Here is a 20,684-nt window from a genome sequence, read left to right on the forward strand (position 1 = left end):
AGGATTTAAAGTTTCCTTTTTGGTATCTTTAAAATGAAACTATTTAGGAAGCCATTTTGCCCTCTGGCAAAGTATTTCTCTCTACAGGTCTGCAACGCTGATGATGTACATTTCATTTTGGCATCCAAAATACAGACTAAGAATTTTAGAGATTGAGAGGTCTTAGAGCTATTTTGAACATACCCCTTATTTTATAGATAAGAAACTGAGAGCAAGAAAGTCCAAATCTGATTAGAGCCATAAGATCCAAATGCTTTAAAAATCAAGGAAGTTGCTAATGTAAAGACTAAATGTCAAATCGACCAATAAAATCTCTGGAAATGTATTGCCATTTAGACCCATGCCAGGTCTTCTGTGTTTGGTTCTTGTGGTGGTGGTGGTAGTTCCATAAAGCCAACTAAACTACATCTAAGCCGTGGATGTCCTGATTCTGGTTCTATCAATGTGTTATTACTTTCTGTCTCTAGAGTAATCATTTTTACTTACATTGATCTTTTACTATTCTCTATATACTTATGAAATTTAATATATAGAAGGATTCTAGAAAAGTCAACAGATTCTCTTTAATATTGAGTTCTTTTATCACATTAACAAAGATGCCCCTCCTTAAACTACAGTGCTGTTTGAACCGCTGCACTCCTTGCTAGCTTTATTCCATCATTAGATTTGTGATGAAAGATCTTTAAAGATCATCTTACTTAGATATCATATGGCTAAACAGATGAGACCCTGAGACCCAAAGAGCCACACACCTAATTTATAAAAGAACCAGAACTGAGAGCCTGGATGCCCCATATCTGAGCCCTGGTCTCTGTCTACTGTACCGCATGGCACCATTTTACAAGCCCAGAGGCATCTGGTGGCTCCAGAAAGACTCTTATCCCATATTCTTCAAACCTAGAGAATGTTGACTGGCGTGATTGCTTTGGAGTAGACCCAATTCTGGAAGAGGAGAGGAGACTGAGTTATTCTTTTCCCAGGCTTTATGAGCTGACTGGGAATGTTCTCAGATGATTTGTTTGTCTCTAAGAGTTTGGTTTTTCCCCCTTCAGCTCCTTTTTGTTTTGTTTGGCCTCACAAGGAGGGAGAGCACTTAGCTGAGTGATTAAGCCAATAACATCTAAATTGGCTGTTTTATGTTTTCCTCATTCGGTATTTCCATTTGTGTTTAAAATTCAGAAGCTCATCTTAAAGAGCAAAGGTTACATTCAAGATTAATGTCAAAGAAGTCTTAACAAAATAGACTGAACTACCAAGATCCTGGTCCTTGGAGGAGCTGTTCTTTCTGAGAAAAGCCTGATGTCTCGTGCTGGTTGTAGAAGTTTATAGATTTGCTGTGAAAATTGAGAACTTACCTTTCAAAGATTTCCTTAGCTACACTGGATTATCTGGAGAAAAATTGGAAAAAAACAAACAAAAAGTGCCCCAAAGTCAATTGCCTAGGTATTCTGGCTACATAATGACAAACACATATTAAATAGCTTTTCTTCAAGTTTTGCATATGACTGCCTGAACTTTTTATCATCCAGATTCACAGTCATGCACACTGTTGAGTTCAAACCTGCATTACCATCAAGGAACAATTTGTTTCTACCTGGCATATAGTTGGAAATTTAAAGCACAGATTTTGGTGATTACTATCTTAATGAATGAACATAGCTGAATATGAAACATCACAACTCATAAAATCAAAAATTAGTTGAAAGAAAAATATATCACATAAGAGAAAGGATTAAAGCAATCCAGCTGCAACTTATCATCAGAGCCAGCAATATTGGTGGCATAATGAGATGTATTTTAAACCAAACATACTCATTTGAAGTTTTGGTATAATGGCAGGGTCTCTGGAACGCTAAGCCCTGTGTTCTGCTGACAGGAAGGAACATCCACACATAACATGCAGGTCAAGGATTCACACTCATCTGTCTGGGAGTTCAGCCAAGAAATCTCTGGTGCCTAGAAAACAGGAGGAAAAAAACACACAAAAACAGTAGATTGTACTCCATGAGGCAGGTCCGTTCTGACCCACTTCTATTCATCAGACATCAGATGAATAGCTACCAAACTTCTAAGCCCTAGCAGCTTCAGCTTTGTTTATTTTGTTTTTCCATTTGTTCATCCGAGCTTAATATCTTTAAGTTTGTGTTAATTATTTGGTTGATGAATACAATTTGATGTCAATGACTAAGTAACATGGGTCAGATGTTGAATGTCACTGCCTCAGAGATGCCTTCTGTGACCATCCAATATACATATCAGACACCTCTACCCATCACAAGGTTTTATTTTATTCAAAACAACCAGGTTTATCTAAAATTGTCTGAAATTTTTGGTTATGTATTTACAGTCCATTTTCTCCAGTGAAGAGGACTGTAAGATCAGGGCTTGTATGGTCCACTTCATTGCTGAGTATCTAGTATCTAGGACCAAACATAGCACGTGAAAGACACCCAATAAATGCCTGTTAAATAAATATCTGGAAGCCTAGGGTGCATGGCCTTAATTAGACCTCTTTCCTGTGGAATGGAAACTAAGTTTCAAGATGCCGTGTAAGGGAGAAAATCCTCTAAAACAAACCAGGGAGATTGGAAAAAAGTTAGCAATACCTAGAAACAAAACTGAATAAAAGAAGCAGAGCCAGATTATTTGAAAGATAAATAAAATTCATTGATTATTAATTATTATTAAATGGTTAGGAAATAATTTATTTAAGTGATTTTATGGGTAAAAATGTAAAAGATAGTAAAAAGTTTAAAAAATAGAAGTTAATTTGGCAAAAAAAAAAAAAAAAAGACAAGATATTGGGTGGAAGGTTTGAACTGTAGGCTTGGCATGCTCCCTACAGCAATCCTTGGGAATTCGAATGCTAAATGAACCAGAAGGAAAGAGGGTCTGGATTTTCCTGGCACCATCAGTAAGAGCCCAGACATTGGAAGCAGCCTGGATTCAAATCCTGAAAAGTGTAGATAATTCTGAGATGAGGCTTGAATGAGATAAACCTGTATAGGTCTTAGCACTATACCTGCTTCTTAGTGAATGTTCAAAACTGTCCGTTCTTATGGTTTCTTTTAAAGTCAGTAAATAGGGCGTGGTGAGCAGAGCTGTTGGACCTCTCTGCCTGCATTGTATCAGCCACCAGGTTGCTCCTGAAATTGAAGGAGTAGAAATTCGTCCAGAATATCAGCACCCTCTTCCAAGTGACATTTTGTACTATCCCCTTTCCTCACTATTGGGTACTTGATTTTCCCAAGAACTTGATATCTGGAATGGAAAAGACAAATTCATAAGAAAGGTTCCACTTATTAAGCACTATATAGACACATATAACTCATCCTGAAAGGCTCCCCTACATCCCTTGCTGTATTTTCTCCATAATCTCTTCCCTCTTCTGTAACAGCACTTAGGACCTGCAGCTGTGTTTATAATCTTTTCCCCTAGAGAAAAATCCCTCCAGAACGGAAGTGTGTCTTACTCACTGTTATGGATTGAACTATGTCCCCCTGTCCCCAAATCCACATTGAAGCCCTAATTCCCTGTGTGACGTGTTTGGAGATTGAACTTCAGATAGGTAATTAAGGTTAAATGAGCTCATAAGAGTGAGGCCCTAATCTAATAGGACTGGTTTCCTTATAAGAAGAAGGATGGACATGCACACAGATAAAAGGCCATTTGAGGACACAGCGAGAAGCAGCTACATAGAGCCAAAGAGAGAGGTCTCAGGAGAAATCAAACTTGCCACCTTGATCTTCAACTTTCCGCCCCCAGAACTGTGAGAAGTAGGTTCCTGTTGCTTAAGCCATCCAGTCTGGTCTTTAATTACGGCAACCTTGGCCGCCTAATGCCTCCAACTAGGATGGAAATGGGAGACTGGCATCAGCATCTCTTCCAATGTCCCTCCAGCGTGTCTCCTGCGCCATAGAAGACGAGAGCTTGGTGTTCCCTCCGTCTTGAATGTCAATGTTTCCTCAGTTAGCTGCCCTTTGTGGGGTATTCAGAAGCTGGAAGCGAGGCAGGGGCCATCCTTCAGCTGTTGTGAGTGTTGCTAGGACAAGCACAGTCATGAAGATGCTGAGTTGTTCTGCCACATTCTAGTACCCAGAATCTAGCTTTGAGAGCGTTGGGAGACAGCTGTTGCAGTGGTCGAGGCAGCCATCTTGAGGGCCAGACAGGGGCTGAGGGATCGTAATCTCAAACTCAGCGGTTCCTGAAGGTGGTCTGATTCTCCCTCCCCTGACCTTATCTGTGGCTCCCCTTGACGGTATTGTTCTCAGAGTTGTTTCTGGAGCCCTGGTCTAGAACTTGCCCCTCAAGGCTTTCCTATTTCATAAGTCTTTTGCACTCTGGATAAAATCTCTTTTTCCTTAAGAAAACTAAAGGGGTTTCTGTTCTTTGAGACGGAATCCAGGCTGATGCCTACTTCCTGTATCTTTGACCTTGAACACAATACCTGGCACGTGTGAAAGATGAACAAGTGTTATCTAAACTAATGTTTATTAATCTTTGATGCATATCATTGTCACCTGGAAGGCTAAGAAAGAACACGAAAGTCCAGGCTTACTGAGGTAGAATAGGGACTTCATCTTTGTATTTGTGTCAAGTTCCTTGGGAGATTCTAATACTCTCCAAAGCCTGAGAAGCTCTGGTTGAAACATTCTCTGGTTGAAGCCTCCTAGGGACCAGGGCATACTTCTAAGCACTTGATATTCAGTGACTCGAATTCTTATAAAAACTTTATGAAGTGGGAAGTAGTATTATCCCTATTTTACAGATGTGAAAACTGAGGCATAAAGAGCCTTAGCAAAGTACCCAAAGTCACACAACAAGTAAGTATAGATCATATAGATCATATAACCCCAAGATCCAAGGAGCTTAGACCATGAGCACCAAGCTTATGACCACTATCTTCTTTTGCCTGGAAGATCTCTCTATGCAGAGTCTAAAGATAAGCCTCATTTACATTTAAATCAGATTCCTCCACGTGATTTTTAAAAAACTTAACAATGTCTCAGTCCCTCTGATCAGGTCAGTCCTTCAGTTGCTAAGAAAAATACTGAGCTAAGAAAAAAATCTTTCCAATGAAACCACAGTCTCTTGGGTAAATGCCAACAGGTTTGAAAGTCTAATAAAACCTATTTGAATCAAGGAATAGCTTGAAGGAATAATTGCTCTCAGATACAAAACTAATAATTCTCTGAATTTTATTATTATCTTTGAAGTGAAGAATAACAAAATTGACCCTTAGGTCCATCTGTTAGAGAAAACATTTACACATTTTCAAGAAGAATAGATCAATAGAATATTATTTAGCTGCAGGTCTCACACTCCATTTTCCTTACTAATCTTGTTCCTTACATTCTCAAGATTGCATCTCTAAGATTTAATAAAATCTTATTATTTTTCTAATGCCTAGAAATTAATAATGTAGAAAATGATTTTCAAAGATGTTCAGAAGAACTTCTTGCAGAGATATGCAGAAGTGTACAATGAATAAAGGGAAATATTCTCCCCTCACATACTTCATAACCTGTTTCGTCAATAGAAGTGCTCACATTTAAATTTTATCATTATTAAAAGGGAGGACTTCTGAAAACTTTCGGAGTTTTCGTTCTTATCACTAGTTGGGCTAGCAAGACAAAAGTGGGACCTGAATATTTTTGAGGCAAAAATTACCCTCATTTTTCCCAGAGAGGAAATGTGAGGCTACACAAGCTGGGCTTGTATCCCAGCTCTGTTATTACGAACTTTACCGTGACTTTTGACAAAACTTTGAGAAACGTTTTATGAGACTTTATGAGGTGTTAGAAGGGTTAAGTGAGATAGTACTAGTTTTTTTCCAGCCATGTTAAATTTCTGCAGCTCTGAAGCAAAAGAAGGAAGGGCAAAGAGAAGGAGGGAGGAAAGAAAAAGAAAACGAAATGATAATGGCACAACAAAATACACACACCAAAATAAAAATTCTGGAATCAAGGGAATGCGTGAGATAAATTGTCAGAAAACTTGGGTGTAAATTTGGAGCTCCAGCTCCATCTTCATCTGTGACTCGAAGAATTTTCTTAATTTTACTCTTGGAAAGAGCAAAATTTCACCCTTGAGGAAATGAAATATTTGACTTCCCAAGTTTGTTCTAATTCTGACAATCCAGGCTGCAGAAATATAAAAAGTAATTCTTAAAATTTATTTTAAAATTTTCACCTTTACTCATATCCTGAAAACCTTAAAATGTGCTTTTTAACCATCCACATTTCCTGTCTTTTATTTGTATTGTCAAGTGAAGCAGTTCCAGCAAATGAGTCAGTTGAGAAGGAAGCATTTCTTTTCTGATATAATGTGTCAGTGACGCTGTTTCAAAGTGTTTCCAGTATGTTTTGACATTAAGTAACATCACACACAAACACACACAAATGTGCATGAGATAACTAAAATACTAGTGGTGAACCACAGACACTATTCCCTTCCCCTTAGGGGCTCCAGCTTGATTTTGTTACTTCCCTTTCTTTTAACAAACGTGCTATATGACATATATTTTCATGTTTAGTTCAATGAATTAAATTTTGTTTTGGTTTGGGAATCTGTAGAGACTCTCACACTTTACCTGGGACCCAACACAATGGACCACTGAACTCAGATGCCCAGGCCTGAAAGGACTGTGGCCCCAGATCAAGAGCTCAGTCCCCCAAAGTGGAATCCAGTTCAGCAGGGACACACCAAGAACAGAAAAAGCATGAAGCGGGGTAAAGCACCAAAGAGTCTCACAAAAGAGAAAATCAGAATGGAAACTCTATAGGGAGACTCACGAAGTTAGGGAGATAAGGAGGGGGTCAAAATAGAATGGGACTTCATGGAGGCAAGTATGTCCAAAAAGTACTGTTAAAAACCTATGTTAAGGACATGGGCATGTCTTGTATTGGTTAATTTTATGTGTCACCCTGGCTAGGCATGTTGTTCATTTGTTTGGTCCAACACTAATCTAGAAGTTGCTGTGAATGTCTTTGGGTGTGATTAGCACCTACAGTCTCTTAAGTAAAGCAGGTTGCCCTTGGTAATGTGGATGACCTCATTCAATGAGTTGTTGACCTTAAGAGCAAAAACTGAGGTTTTCTGAAGAAGAATTCTGCCTCAAGTCTCTATCCTAGAAATTCTGCTTTTTTCCAGCCTGTTGCCCTATGGATTTTGGCCTCAGGATCACAATCTCAACTCATTTGAATTTTCAGCCTGCTGACTTGTTCTACAGAATTCAGGTCTTCCAAGCCTCATAGTCATGCGAGTCAATTTCTTAAAATCAATCTATCTATATCTACAACTATATCTATATATTTCTATCTCTTCCTCTGGAGAATCCTGACTGATAAAATCTCTGTTGCCATCCTTCTGTAATGTGAGTATGTAAAGTCTGGGAGACTCTCCTGAGCTGGAAGATTTTGTTTAAAGCTGCAAAACCTCAGCCAAGCTCAAGGATATTTTGAGCTACTTGAGAACCACTCTTTTTTGTGCAGTCTTTGTCTTTTCCCCTCTCCACCTGGAGAAAATTGGAAATGGTTATTGTTTCCTTTGGCTTAAGAAGTGCCTGCTATCTTCCAGGTATCTTATTTGGTGTTTAATTTAGGTTGGGATCTCCCGAAAGCAGACTCTGAAATAAGAATTTGAGTGTAAATAGTGTGTTAGGGTGACTCCAGCAAATACTGGTGGGAGAGTAGGGAAGTGAGACAGGGAAGGAAAACAAATCAGAGTATGTTAATAAACGGGGTAACGTTGAAGGCTAAGGTCCAATGCCACTGAGACTCCTGGGAAACTGTGTGCTCTAAGGGCATACAGCTGTGCCCCAGGAAATGGGCTGAATATCAAGAATACAAATGGTGCGTTAATTTTCTAGATGTTGCATTATTAAAATATGTTTTATATTAAAACAAACACAGGCATGTTTTGGAATACCTACATAGTCTTGTAAATTTTTGACATAAAGCTTGGAAACTCAAAGATATTTTGAGGTATTTGAGAACCAGTCTTTTAGGGCAATCTGCCTTTTTTTTCCCTCTTTATCAAACCTGGTCATTCAATTTCCCATTTGAAAGCTTCTCCTTGCTGTGATAACCACTTTGTCCCATGGCTCATGGCCTTGCTTCTTCCACTGCATAGAGCTTGTCACTGTGTTGTTGTTTAGTGTCTAAAGAAAGACTCTTTGCAACCCCAGGGACTGTAGCCCACCAGGTCTTCTCTGTTCATGGGATTTCCTAGGCAAGAATACTGGAATGAGTTGCTATTTCCTCCTCCAGGGAATCTTCCTGACCCAGGGATCAAACCCAAGTCTCCTGCATTGGCAGGTGAGTTCTTTATCGCTGAGCTACCAAGGAAGCCACTGCATAGAACTTCTTTCTGGCTTAAGTCCTGGTAATAGACCTGTCGGCCACTTCCCTAGAACCTGCTGCTATTAACCAGTGGGCTGCTCGTTCTGCTCTAGGGGGCCACGCTCTGCCCCTCACTGGCTCTGATCTCAGATGACGGGGTCTCTGACATATGGCGCTTGGTATTCTTTCTAGGTCTATAACTCGATCCTAATTCCCCATCTGCATCCGTAGGGATAACTTGTAGAGTCAGGCCCCATTGCAGTCTTTGACTTGATCTTAAGGACTTAATATTGTAGCTGTCTTATTCTTATATATAGATACATGCTTGCCTTGTATGTGCCACTGTGCCTTCAAGAAAACTGGAACAATGACAGCTGGCAAATGGTACACTGGTCTCCCAGGAGGTAACAGAAGAAAGGCCATATAAGGTGAAAAAGAGCAATATAAAAGGAAATATCCTGGAATGGAAACGTCTGTGTGTGTGTGTGTGTGTGTGTGTGTGTGTGTGCATGTGCAGTTTGGAGGAGGAGGTGAGAAAGCAGAGTTGCAATCACAGACATGGGGAGAAAATGAGCCAGGTAGATCTGCTCTACCCTGTTACCTGGAATGGGGTGGAAGTGCTGGAGAAACTATCGATAGGACATCCCTTGGCAGCAGTAAATCTCTTTCTCCCCAAGCAGCACAGGTTGTGTTGAAAAATAGATTGTTTCTAACACTCAGTTCTGCTTGTACAACCAGAGAGAATAACCTAGAGTTTCAATAGAGTGGTTTCTAGATACAGAGAGCCCTTCACCAAAAGTCATTTATGCACATGTCATTTTCTTCACATGTCACCAATTTTTGTCTTTTTTAGAAAAAATAGCAGTTGCAAATGTTTTGCTCTTGCCACATAATCATTTATTCATAGACTTTGTTTTACAAATGTGTCAACCTTATTGGTTTTTAGCTTTTAAAATATCATATCATGATGCTGAGAAATTGCCACATCTAGAAGTATTATCATTTAGATTCTGGGTCTTAAACTGCACACAATCAACTCTGTGTGAATAGCAAGTGATCTGAATATTGCCTAACTCTAAGGATTTTCATTTGTTTTTAGTCTGACTGGCCCAAATATCAATCAGAGAAGTTCATTTACAAGTGTTCATATTATGGTAAAATTTTATACTAAAGGCATTTTGGACAATATGGCAGCATCAGCAAGCAATTCTCCTTCATCCTTCTCCCAGCTTTGAGAATAAAATACTAGATTATTTCTTGCCGGGCTTTCATGTAGCGTTCTTTCTGGGGCTTCCTAAAAAATAGCCTTTCCTCAAAACAGAGACACACAGTCATTGAGGACTCTTATTTTTCTCCCCCGCCCGGGAGTTGTAGGCAGCAGTAGAACATGTCGCTTGGATCTACAACAGCCATCTTGAGACTGAAGCAATAAGCTACGTAGTGAAAGCTGGCATGCTAAGATGGTGAAATGGAAAAAAAAGAAGAGGTCAGATTATTGATGTTTTTTTTGAGGCACTGAAACAAAATTGTGCAGTAGAAACTACCGCACAATTGCACTCATCTCACACTAGTAGTAAAGTAATGCTAGTAAAGTAATGCTCAAAATTCTCCAAGCCAGGCTTCAGCAATACGTGAACCGTGAACTTCCAGATGTTCAACCTCGTTTTAGAAAAGGCAGAGGAACCAGAGATCAAATTGCCAACATCCTCTGGATCATCGAAAAAGCAAGAGAGTTCCAGAAAAACATCTATTTCTGCTTTATTGACTATGCCAAAGCCTTTGATTGGGTGGATCCCAATAAACTGTGGGAAGTTCTGAAAGAGATAGGAATACCAGACCACCTGACCTGCCTCTTGAGAAACCTGTATGCAGGTCAGGAAGCAACAGTTAGAACTGGACATGGAACAACAGACTGGTTCCAAATAGGAAAAGGAATACGTGAAGGCTGTGTATTGTCACCCTGCTTATTTAACTTATATGCAGAGTACATCATGAGAAACGCTGGGCTGGATGAAGCACAAGCTGGAATCAAGATTGCCGGGAGAAATAGCAATAACCTCAGATATGCAGATGACACCACCCTTATGGCAGAAAGTGAAGAGGAACTAAAAAGCCTCTTGATGAAAGTGAAAGAGGAGAGTGAAAACGTTGGCTTAAAGCTCAACATTCAGAATACTAAGATCATGGCATCTGGTTCCATCATTTCATGGGAAATAGATGGGGAAACAGTGTCAGACTTTACTTTCTAGGGCTCCAAAATCACTGCAGATGGTGATTGCAGCCATGAAATTAAGACGTTTACTCCTTGGAAGGAAAGTTATGACCAACCTAGACAGCATATTAAAAAGCAGAGATATTACTTTGCCAACAAAGGTCCATCTAGTCAAGGCTATGGTTTTTCCAGTGGTCATGTATGGATATGAGAGTTGGACTGTGAAGAAAGCTGAGCGCCAAAGAATTGATGCTTTTGAACTGTGGTGTTGGAGAGGACTCTTGAGAGTCCTTTGAACTGCAAGGAGATCCAACCAGTCCATCCTAAAGGAGATCAGTCCTGGGTGTTCATTGGAAGGACTGATGCTGAAGCTGAAACTCCAATACTTTGGCCACCTCATGCGAAGAGCTGACTCATTGGAAAAGACCCTGATGCTGGGAGGGATTGGGGACAGGAGGAGAAGGGGACGACAGAGGAGGAGATGGCTGGATGGCATCACCGACTCGATGGACATGAGTTTGGGTAAACTCCGGAAGTTGGTGATGGACAGGGAGGCCTGGCGTGCTGCGATTCACAGGGTCGCAAAGAGTCGGATACGACTGAGTGACTGAACTGAACTGAACCAAAATTGGGACGCTCTTCCAGATTTGTTGCTGACAATAATTTACCCACTGTTATTTGTTATTTGGATTTCTCTCCTGAGAGCTTTAGAATTTACAAGGAGTCAACACAGTTTCGAGATTGTTCACAGAGCCTTTAGCCCAATCTTCCCCATTCACACACAATGGTCTGGAACCAGAGGAAGAAAAGATAGCGAGTGGAGACTAGCACAGCCTGGTACTTACCCTGGACTCAGAAATGAGGTATAGCCACCTTGTAAAGAGAGGTGGCAAGAAGATCAAAGAGGTTTTTCATGAGAGCTTTGCTGAGCCTTGGGAGTTAAATACTTCTGGTATTTTGCAGCTTTGGGAGCACGAAGAAGCAACACCCTGGACAGTGGCTTGGGGGCGCGGGCCATCGCCAGAGCAGGCAGAGGAGATCATGAGGGGAAATTTCCTCACGCACACCTGTGTCGTTTCCTAACAATTCTCATGAGTAACAGGAAGAGACTTCTAAAACGAGCCCGAGGTCTTGTGCTAGCACATGGGGCTAACTACCCAGTGACAGGTAGTCGATACCACTACAAGCTCATTTGTTCCCAAAGACAGTGAGATCTGTTGACATTCGTGACCCACACGACAAAAAAACATCATAAATTTTGTTGAAGTAAATTCCTGACAACATACAATTCAAGCCATTCTGCAGATACAGTAGGCTAAAAGCGGAGCGTGTGTGCTTAGCCAATCAGTCATGTCTGCCTCTTTGCGACCCCATGAACTGTAGCCCTCCAGGCTCCTCTGTCCATGGAATTCTCTAAGCAAGAATATTGGAGCAGGTTGACATACCCTTCTCCAGGGGATCTTCCTGACCCGGGGATTAAACCTAGGTCTACTGCATTGCAGGCAGATTCTTTACTGTCTGAACTACCTGGGAAGCCCAGTGTCTCCTTCAAAAATAACAGCTGAAAATAATTTTCATTGCAAATTGTAGAGTTTATGCAAGCCATACTCATGTGAATAAAATAAGGACATGTTCTGGTATACCCTAAGAGTGCCTTAATTTTGCATTAGACTGGCAGGGTGTTTTTGATGTGGTCCACATCCTTGCCTCTGTGAGGCCACTGGTCAGTGATTTTCAAATGCATCCCCTCACCCACAGTGAAATCTGACATGACATTGTATATAACACAGATCAAAGGAGAGCAGCTCTGAGGAAGTCAGTCATGACTGGGCACACGGCCTTACACATATTGGCCCAGAGTACCTCTGTTCTGAATTCGAGGCAATTTTGAGGAGACTTCGCTCTGCATCTATTTTGCTGTTGTCTCTGTTTATGTAGTTTTAATTATTCAGATAATTTGGACTCCTTTGGCTATTCATCTGTTAGTCTGGGTCATGGTTCACTCGAAAATGTCAGAAATAGTGTATTTTCCCAATTCTCCACCCTGTAGCTAAAGTAAGAATTTCCAAGGCAAAGTTCTCCCTTGAGGGACAGAGATAGGAAGCAGTACTTTCTGTTTCTTATGAGACAATTACGTTAAAGTAATAAAATTTCCAGATTCACAGGTGAAAGGGGCCTGTCTACCATTTTAGCCCTTTGTGTACTGGGCTCACCATCCCTTTGGGACTGAGACTTCCTTGAGAGAAGGGACCATTGCTTACTCATATTTGTATTCCTTGCCATTCCTAGCACAGAGAGGTGTTCTGAAAAACGTGGCTAAATTGAACTGAAAAAAGAAAAGCAGGTACTCTAGGATTGAATTATACTCCAAACACATCTGCTTCTGTGGGTGTGAGAAACACTTTTTTAATGTTAAGATTAAATTTTAACTTTGCTTGAGCAGGTCATCAAAAAAATTTAAACTTTTTACTTTCTGCTTTAAGACTGAAAATTATTTTCTCCTTAAAAGAAAATTTTTTTTAAAGCCTGTATGTGTGCAAAGAATTGTGCTCAGTACTTTCATATGTCTTGCGGCATATCTTCAGGTACTTTCTATTCCCTTGTCAATTGAACAGGGGCCTGTTTTGTCAAACTATCCAATTTTAATATTTAATTTATTATTAGTTGCTGATATTTTAATACTAGGCACACTATCCCCTCAGGTGGGTCTTTTATCCTCTTGTTACAGAAGAGAAAGTGGAAACTCTGATGATGGAGGACTCGAGGAGCTCCAAGGGGAACCCAGACTTTTCTGACTAAAGGCACCGTGCTTTATCTTCAGCTCCATGGTTTCATTTCTTTCCCTTCTATACTTTATGAACTTTCCTAACCTAAGCATCCCTATCTCTTCCGTTATTAATCACGTCACCCTTTTCAATCTCAAAAACACTGTCTCCAAAGTTTTTTTTTTTTTTTGGTTGTTGTTGCTGTTCATAGTGACATTCATGCAGAGATTCTTGAATGGGTGGAATGTTGGGATAAACGGACTGTAGAGAGTTGAGGAGATGCACTCATATACAAGTCTGAGAAATTCTGAGTTGTAGGAGAATGTTTTGTAGAGGAGCCACATGTTTTGTAGAGTATGTAAATTGCCTTAAGCACCAAGTTTGATCCCTGGGTTGAGAAGATCCCCTGGAGGAGGGCATGGCAACCCATTCCAGTATTCTTGCCTAGAGAGTCCCCATGGACAGAGAAGCCTGGCAGGCTATAGTCCACGGGGTCGCAAAGAATCAGACACAACTGAGCAGCTAACACACTTTTCCCCTTGCCCGCCTCACTCCAAAGAAACACACCTGACCAACGGATTTATTTGGGATCTGTATTTGTCATCATAATATTCTGAAAGCCAGGGTACTGCCCATAGATCCCAGAGGTCTGGTCCCTTTGAATTTTTATTGTTTACCTGTTCTAGTCTTTTGCTATTTAGAATATAGGCCTTGGGCCACCAGGGTTACCATCTCTTGGAAACTTGCTAAAAGTGCAATTAGCAGGTCCTACCAGAGGCCTGTTGAATCAGAAGATCTGTTGTGATGCCTAAGCACATTAGAGTTTAATGTAGTTATACTAGCATAGTTTTTGCCAGCAATCTTGGTCTCTTTTCTTGGAATCCTACCTTTTCTCTGCTTAAAATATATGCATGCACATATCTGAATTTAATTCTTGATTATTTTGGTGAGGTTATTCTAATACATGTATTATTCCATAAGCCTTTCAAAATTAGCTGCCTTTTGGAATGTCATTCAATCAATCAGATACTTCTAGTTTTTTTTGGGCTTCCCTGGTGGCTCGGAGGTTAAAGCATCTGCCCGCAATGCGGGAGACCCGGGTTCGGTCCCTAGGTTGGGATGATCCCTTGGAGAAGGAAATGGCAACCCACTCCAGTGTTCTTGCTTGGAGAATCCCATGGACGGAGGAGCCTGGTCGGTTTGCTATGTTACGTTGATGTCAAGAACCATGTTTTATTCACCTTTGTGCCTACACGATTTCTTGTGTGTAAAAGCTCAGTAAATTGAAAGCTGAATGAATTTTGAATTGAGTTTCGATTGAGTGAGTGCATGGAAGAAGAGGAATCTATTTCGATGGCACATTCCTTAAGACTCGGGCAATGTCTTAGCTACCACTGAATTGCCAATGCTTCAGAGAAAACCTATCAATAAAATGCTTATTATTGTAGCTGTTAGGTGGGGAGATGTTGTATATTTATTCCTGGCATAAGACCCCAGAGAACACAAACAGAAAAGGAAATAAAATGGAGCGCTAAGTACAGTGCTAGGCACCCTCACAATTGTTATCTCAGCTAATCATCACAGCATCTTGTCATCTGGGTGTTATTTTACTGGGGCTGAAGCCGAGTTCTTAACTTGAAGCACCTCGCCCAAGTTCACGCAGCTAGGGTCAGAGCCTCATAAGTTTTGGAAGTCATTTGCAATATCATTGTGTGCACTGCCCTGTTTTCTGTAGAGACTGGAAGGTGGAAAAGGAATGATCCTTTATGATAAAACACAAAAATACACAACTTTCTGATTTCCCCTGATGCATCAGAGGCTCTGTAGATCTGGAGGAAAGAGACCCTATTTCTGCCTTTCCACCACAGACTAAGCGGGAACAATGGAATTGAAAAGCTACTCTCCCCTCCTCCCCGACTCCGCAGGTCGTTTTCTGCCAGCGGAACGCAGGTGCTAGGCCTTCAGGCTTGAGGGGGGACCAGAGAGGAACGGACTCACGGCCTGGCAGTTGCCTAGTAACGCCCGCTGGAGGAGTCCCAGCGTAATAAGGTCCCCGAGAAGTGTCACTGGTTTGGAGTGGGACCCCGAACATAGCCAGTGCTCTCCGCGCTAGCGGCCCCCGCTACTTGGCGGGGTAGGACAGGGGAAATGTTGCAGGAGGAGTCGGATCTGTCTCTCATTATTGCCCAGATAGTCCAAAAGCTCAAAGGCTCCAATTTGTACGCTCAGTTGGAACGGCAGGCCTGGGTAAGTGAGGCTATGGGAAGGGATGGAGACCCGCGGGGCCGCGGCGTTGCCCCGGCTCCTTCTGCCTCCGGCAGACCTATGCCCGAGCCCGCCTCGGCTCTCTTCAGCTCCGCTCCTGGGCACGGAAAATCCCCCCTGCCCCTGGTTAAGCTCCACTTGCTCAGTCTCGGGCGTCGGGTAATAGATTTATTTTTAAAGTAGGGTGGGGCACATCATGCCTTTCTTTTAGGCCAGAGCATCGCTGAGGCTATTCATTCATAATGTAGAGCTTTACAGGATCTAATTATTTAAGCTGCTGAAATCGTTGGAGGTAGGTTAGAGTATACCTTCCTTCGCTTTTTCCATCCTGTGGGTGTGTTTGAGCCCCCAGGTTCCTTTTGACTTTGGCTTCTATGACCTTGCTGTCTACCCTCCGTGCAATGATTCCCCTTCTAACGGCCCACCAGGCATTCATTATTTTCTAATGGGTTAGGTTCTTTGGATGCAGAGATTGATCAGGAGACCTTTGCCTTTTTTTGTGAGTGTGACAAATGGAATCATACAGTATGTGAATTTTTGTGCTTGGTTTCTGTCATTTTGCATAATTTGAGATTCGTTCATGTAGTCCCTATTTCAGTAGTTATATTTCTTTTTATTGTTGAGTAATATTTCATTGTTTGAATGTACTATGATTTGTTTATCCATTCCTTGGTTGCTGGGCACTTTCAGTTAACAGAGTTATGGTTTGTTTCCATTTATAAACATTATGAGTAAAGCTGATATATGTTTTCTGGTATAGTTTGTTTGTTTTTAATTTTCTTTTCTCTTGAATAAATACTCTGGAGTGGAATTGCTGAGTTGTATGGTAAGTGTATGTGTATAAGAATCTACCAAACTTTTCCAAAGTGGCTGTATTATTTTGCATTTCCATAGCAACTACGAGGATTGCTCTGCATCCTTGCTAGTGCTTGGCGTTAGTATTTAATTAATTAATTTTTATGACATAAGTCCCTTATCGGGCTTCCCTGGTGGCTTAGTGGTAAAGAATCTGCCTGCTAATGCAGGAGATGTGGGTTCAATTCCTGGGTCAGGAAGATCCCCTGGAGAAGGAAATACTCACTCTAGTATTTTTGCCTGGGAAATCCCATGGACAGAGGAGCCTGGTGGTCTACAGTCCACAGGGTGGCGAAAGAGTTGGATACAACTTAGTGGCTAAACAACATATGATTATTGTACACATTCTATTAGAAATTTCCTCAAGTATTTCATGGTTTTTGATACTATTAAAATGCTGGTGCTTTTTTTTCTTATGTCAGTTTCCAATTATTTGTTCTTAGTATACAGAAGTATAATTGATATTTGTATATTTACTATGTATCCTGGGGCCTTACTAAACCTATGCATTTGTTATAATACCTTTTTTTGTAGATGATTTAGGATTTTCCACATCAGGTGTCATTTGTGAATAAAAATGTCTTACTTCTTCCTTTCCAACCAGTGTGCCTTTTAATTCTTTTTCTTGCCTTGTTACACTGGCTAGTGATTCCAGTGTGATGTTGTCTAGATACTTTTTGTTCAGTTGAAGAAGCTCTCTTCTATTCCTTGTTTTCTGAGAGTTTTATTACTAATTGATGTTGAATTTTTTTCTCAGATTTCATAGTTTATAGTTTACTGTTGTGGACTCTATGAATTTTAACAAATAAATAATGCCTTGTATCTATCATTGTACAGCATAGTTTTTGATATTGTGAAAACACTCTGTGCTTCTCTTGCTCATCCCTTCCTCCCCCTGAACCTCAGGCAGCCACTTACCTTTTTACTGTCTCCATAGTTTTGCTTTTTTCAGGATGTCATATATGTAGTTGAAGTCATACAATACGTAGCCTTTTCAGATTGGCTTTCACTTAGTAATATGTATTTCAGTTTCCACCATCTGTTTATAGCTTGATAGCTTATTTCTTTTTAGTGCTGAGTAATATTCCATTGCATGGATGTATGACCGCTTGTCCATTCATTGAAAGATATTGGCTGCTTTCAACTTTAAGCAATTATGAATAAAGCTGCTACAAACATTCATGTGCATGTTTTTGGGTGGAGACATTTCCAACTCATGTGGGTAAACACCAAGGACTGTAATTGCTGGGTTATATGTAAGAATAGTTTATAAGGACCAGCCAACCTGTCACCCAATGCCTTGCTTTTTATTTTTATTTTTTAAATTAATTTTAAATTTTTATTGGAGTACAGTTGCTTTTTGACAGCTCCTTTCTCTTGCGCTTTTGGCAGCTGAACTTTGTCTTGTGGCATATAATGGGTGAGAGATTCCTCCCTCTCCCTAGTGCTGACTTTCCTCTGCTTTGTACTGGTATAGGACTTGGGGCCTGCGAGAGTTTTCTTATGTTTCCATGAGGAAGGTAGTTTTTCATCAATCATTATCCCCAGAGGCTCCCCCTGTGCCTAAGTGGTAAAGAACCTGCCAGCTGGTTCAGGAAGCATAAGAGATGTGGGTTTGATCCCCGGGTCAGAAAGATCCCCTGGAGGAGGGCATGGCAACCCACTCTAGTATCCTTGCCAGGTAAATCCCATGGACAGAGGAGCCTGGCGGGCTACAGTCCGTGGGGTCACAAAGAGTCAGACACGACTAAGTACACACGCATACACCCAGAACCTCTGCCTTGTCCAAAGGTTTAAGGCCTCTTCCTCAAATGAGAGGGGAGTTTGGGCAATGTGGCATGGTTGCATGCTGTTTTTGGAGTGGTGGCCTATCCTCTGTTGCACACCTGTGCTGCGGAAAGGGACCCTTTGCAGTCCCCTGCTCTACCCTCAGCCCTGATGGAGACCTTTGGCAAAGAGCATGCAAGTGTCAATTCCCCTGTGTTTTGAGCTAGTATGTGTTTTGACATACTTGCCCACATCTAATATATAACAGTTAATTTTAACTGAATTTTTCTTTCTTGCTTGTACAGTAGCCTCCTTTTCCTCCTGTGCTTTGTCAAATATTAAATAGTTTGTAGTTCCTTTTGTCTATAGAGGGGCTTGTTACTGTTTGGAATTTAATTCATTTGATTGTCTTAAAACTTCATTTTTCTGTTAAATTCAAGTTAAGATTTTGTAGATTATACCATTCTTTCTCATTGTTAGGGTGGGAGTAATATTTTCTTGTTCTGACTTTCCACATCCTATACATTAGCAGAAATCCAATAATAAGTGTTGAAGGATTGAACCTATGTCAGTGAGAAAGATTGGTCTGTAATTTTCCTTTCTTGTAATTTCTTTGACAAGTTTGTATCAAGGTTATGCTGGCCTGATAAAATGGCATCTATTTGATGCAAGAGTGTTACAAGACAGTGTTATTTCTTTCTTAAATGTTTAGAAGAAGTCTCCATTGAAGCCTGTGCCTCAGATTTTCTTTTGAGAAGGTTTTTTTTTTTTTAAATTAGTAAAGCTTTATTTTTTAGGATGGTTTTAGGCTTATGGAAAAATTGGGCAGAAATACAGAGTTCTCATACATCTCCTCTCCTTACACAGAATTTCCCTTATTAGCATCTTGCATTAGTGTGCTACATTTGTTATTATTGGTGAACCAGTTGATATTGATACATTACTGTTAAAGTCCACATTTTACATTATGGCTCACTCTTTGTATTATACAGGTCTACGGGTTTCGACAAATGTGTGATACCATGTATCTACTATTCCAGTATCTTACAGAATAACTTCAGTTCAGTTCAGTTCAGTTGCTCAGTCGTGTCCAATTCTTTGCGACCCCATGGACTGCAGCATGCCACACCTCCCTTTCCATCACCAACTCTTGGAGTTTACTCAAAATCATGTCCATTGAGTTGGTGATGCCATCCAACCATCTCATCCTCTGTTGTCCCCTTCTCCTCCCACCTTCAATTTTCCCAGCATCAGGGCCTTTTCAAATGAGTCAGTTCTTTGCATCAGGTGGCCAAAGTATTGGAGTTTCATCTTCAGCATCAGTCCTTCCAATGAATATTCAGAACTGATTTCCTTTAGGTGGACTGATTGGATCTCCTTGCAGTCTAAGGGACTCTGAAGAGTCTTCTCTAATGCTATGGTTCAAAAACATCCATTCTTTGGCTCTCAGCTTTGTTTATAGTCCAACTCTCACATCCATACATGACTACTGGGGAAACCATAGCTTTGACTAGATAGACTTTTGTTGGCAAAGTAATGTCTCTGCTTTTTAATATGCTGTCTAGGTTGGTCATACTTCACTGTCCTGAAAATCCTCTGTGCTCTGCCTATTCATTCCTCCCTCCTTTCAAGCCCGCAGCAGCCATTTGGCTTTTACTGTCTCTGTAGTTTTGCTTTTGAGAATGTCTCACTGTTGTAATTAGATAGTATGTAGCTTTTCAAATTAACTTCTTTTACTTGGCAATGTGCCTTATGTTACTGTATATCTTTTTGTGCCTTGACAGCTTTTTTTTCTGAATAATATTATATTGTGGGGATATATCAGTTCATTTGTACATTCACTATCTTTTGAAGGACATCTTGGTTGCTTTCAAGTTTGGCAGTTATGAATAAAACTGATATAAACATTCCTGGGTAGATTTTTGCATTGGCATAAATTTTCAGCTAATTTGGCTAAATACCAAGAAGCATAATTTCTGGTTTGTAAGACTTTAGTAGAAACTGACAGCTTGTCTTCTGTTGTGGTTGTACCATTCTGCATTCCCACCAGCCTTGAACGACCATTCCTGTTGCTCCATGTTCTTGCCAGAATTTGGTGTTACCAGTGGCTTAGATTTTAGCCGTTTTAATAGGTATGTTGTGATATCTCACTGTTGTTTTAATTTACAGCTCCCTAGTAACATATGATAAGGAATATCTTCTCATATGTTTATATGCTATCTGTATGTTTTCTTTGGTGCGATGTCTGTTCAGGTCTTTAGCCATTTTTATTTGGGTGTTCTTACTGTTGAAGAGTTTTAAGAGTATGTTTAGGGTACAAGCCCTTTATCAGATATGTGCTTTGCAAATATCTTCTCCCAATCTGTAGCCAGTCTTTTCATTCTCTTAGCAGTAACTTTCCAGAGAAATTTTTAATTTTAAGGAAGTCCAACTTACCAGTTTTTTTCTTTGATGGATCTAAGTATGTCTAAGAATTAA

At 40.5% G+C, this 20,684-nt stretch overlaps 1 protein-coding gene across 3 annotated transcripts in view; it reads left to right on the forward strand.

Annotated features, from left to right (window-relative positions):
• Positions 1-20,684, forward strand: part of TBC1D19 (TBC1 domain family member 19) — a 166,141-nt gene that overhangs the window by 19,425 nt on the left and 126,032 nt on the right. The window contains exon 1 of one of the 3 annotated variants that reach the window (XM_043871115.1): positions 15,343-15,566. The exons of 1 other annotated variant lie outside the window; for it this stretch is intronic. In XM_043871115.1, the coding sequence (XP_043727050.1) occupies positions 15,468-15,566 (99 nt within the window). In that variant the 5' untranslated portion in view covers positions 15,343-15,467. Of the gene's footprint in view, positions 1-15,342; positions 15,567-20,684 lie in introns of those variants that run through there. One more of the 3 variants, XM_043871118.1, reaches the window with a different exon arrangement.

Source organism: Cervus elaphus, chromosome 17, assembly GCF_910594005.1.
Source record: "Cervus elaphus chromosome 17, mCerEla1.1, whole genome shotgun sequence".
Classification (NCBI taxonomy): Eukaryota; Metazoa; Chordata; class Mammalia; order Artiodactyla; family Cervidae; genus Cervus; species Cervus elaphus.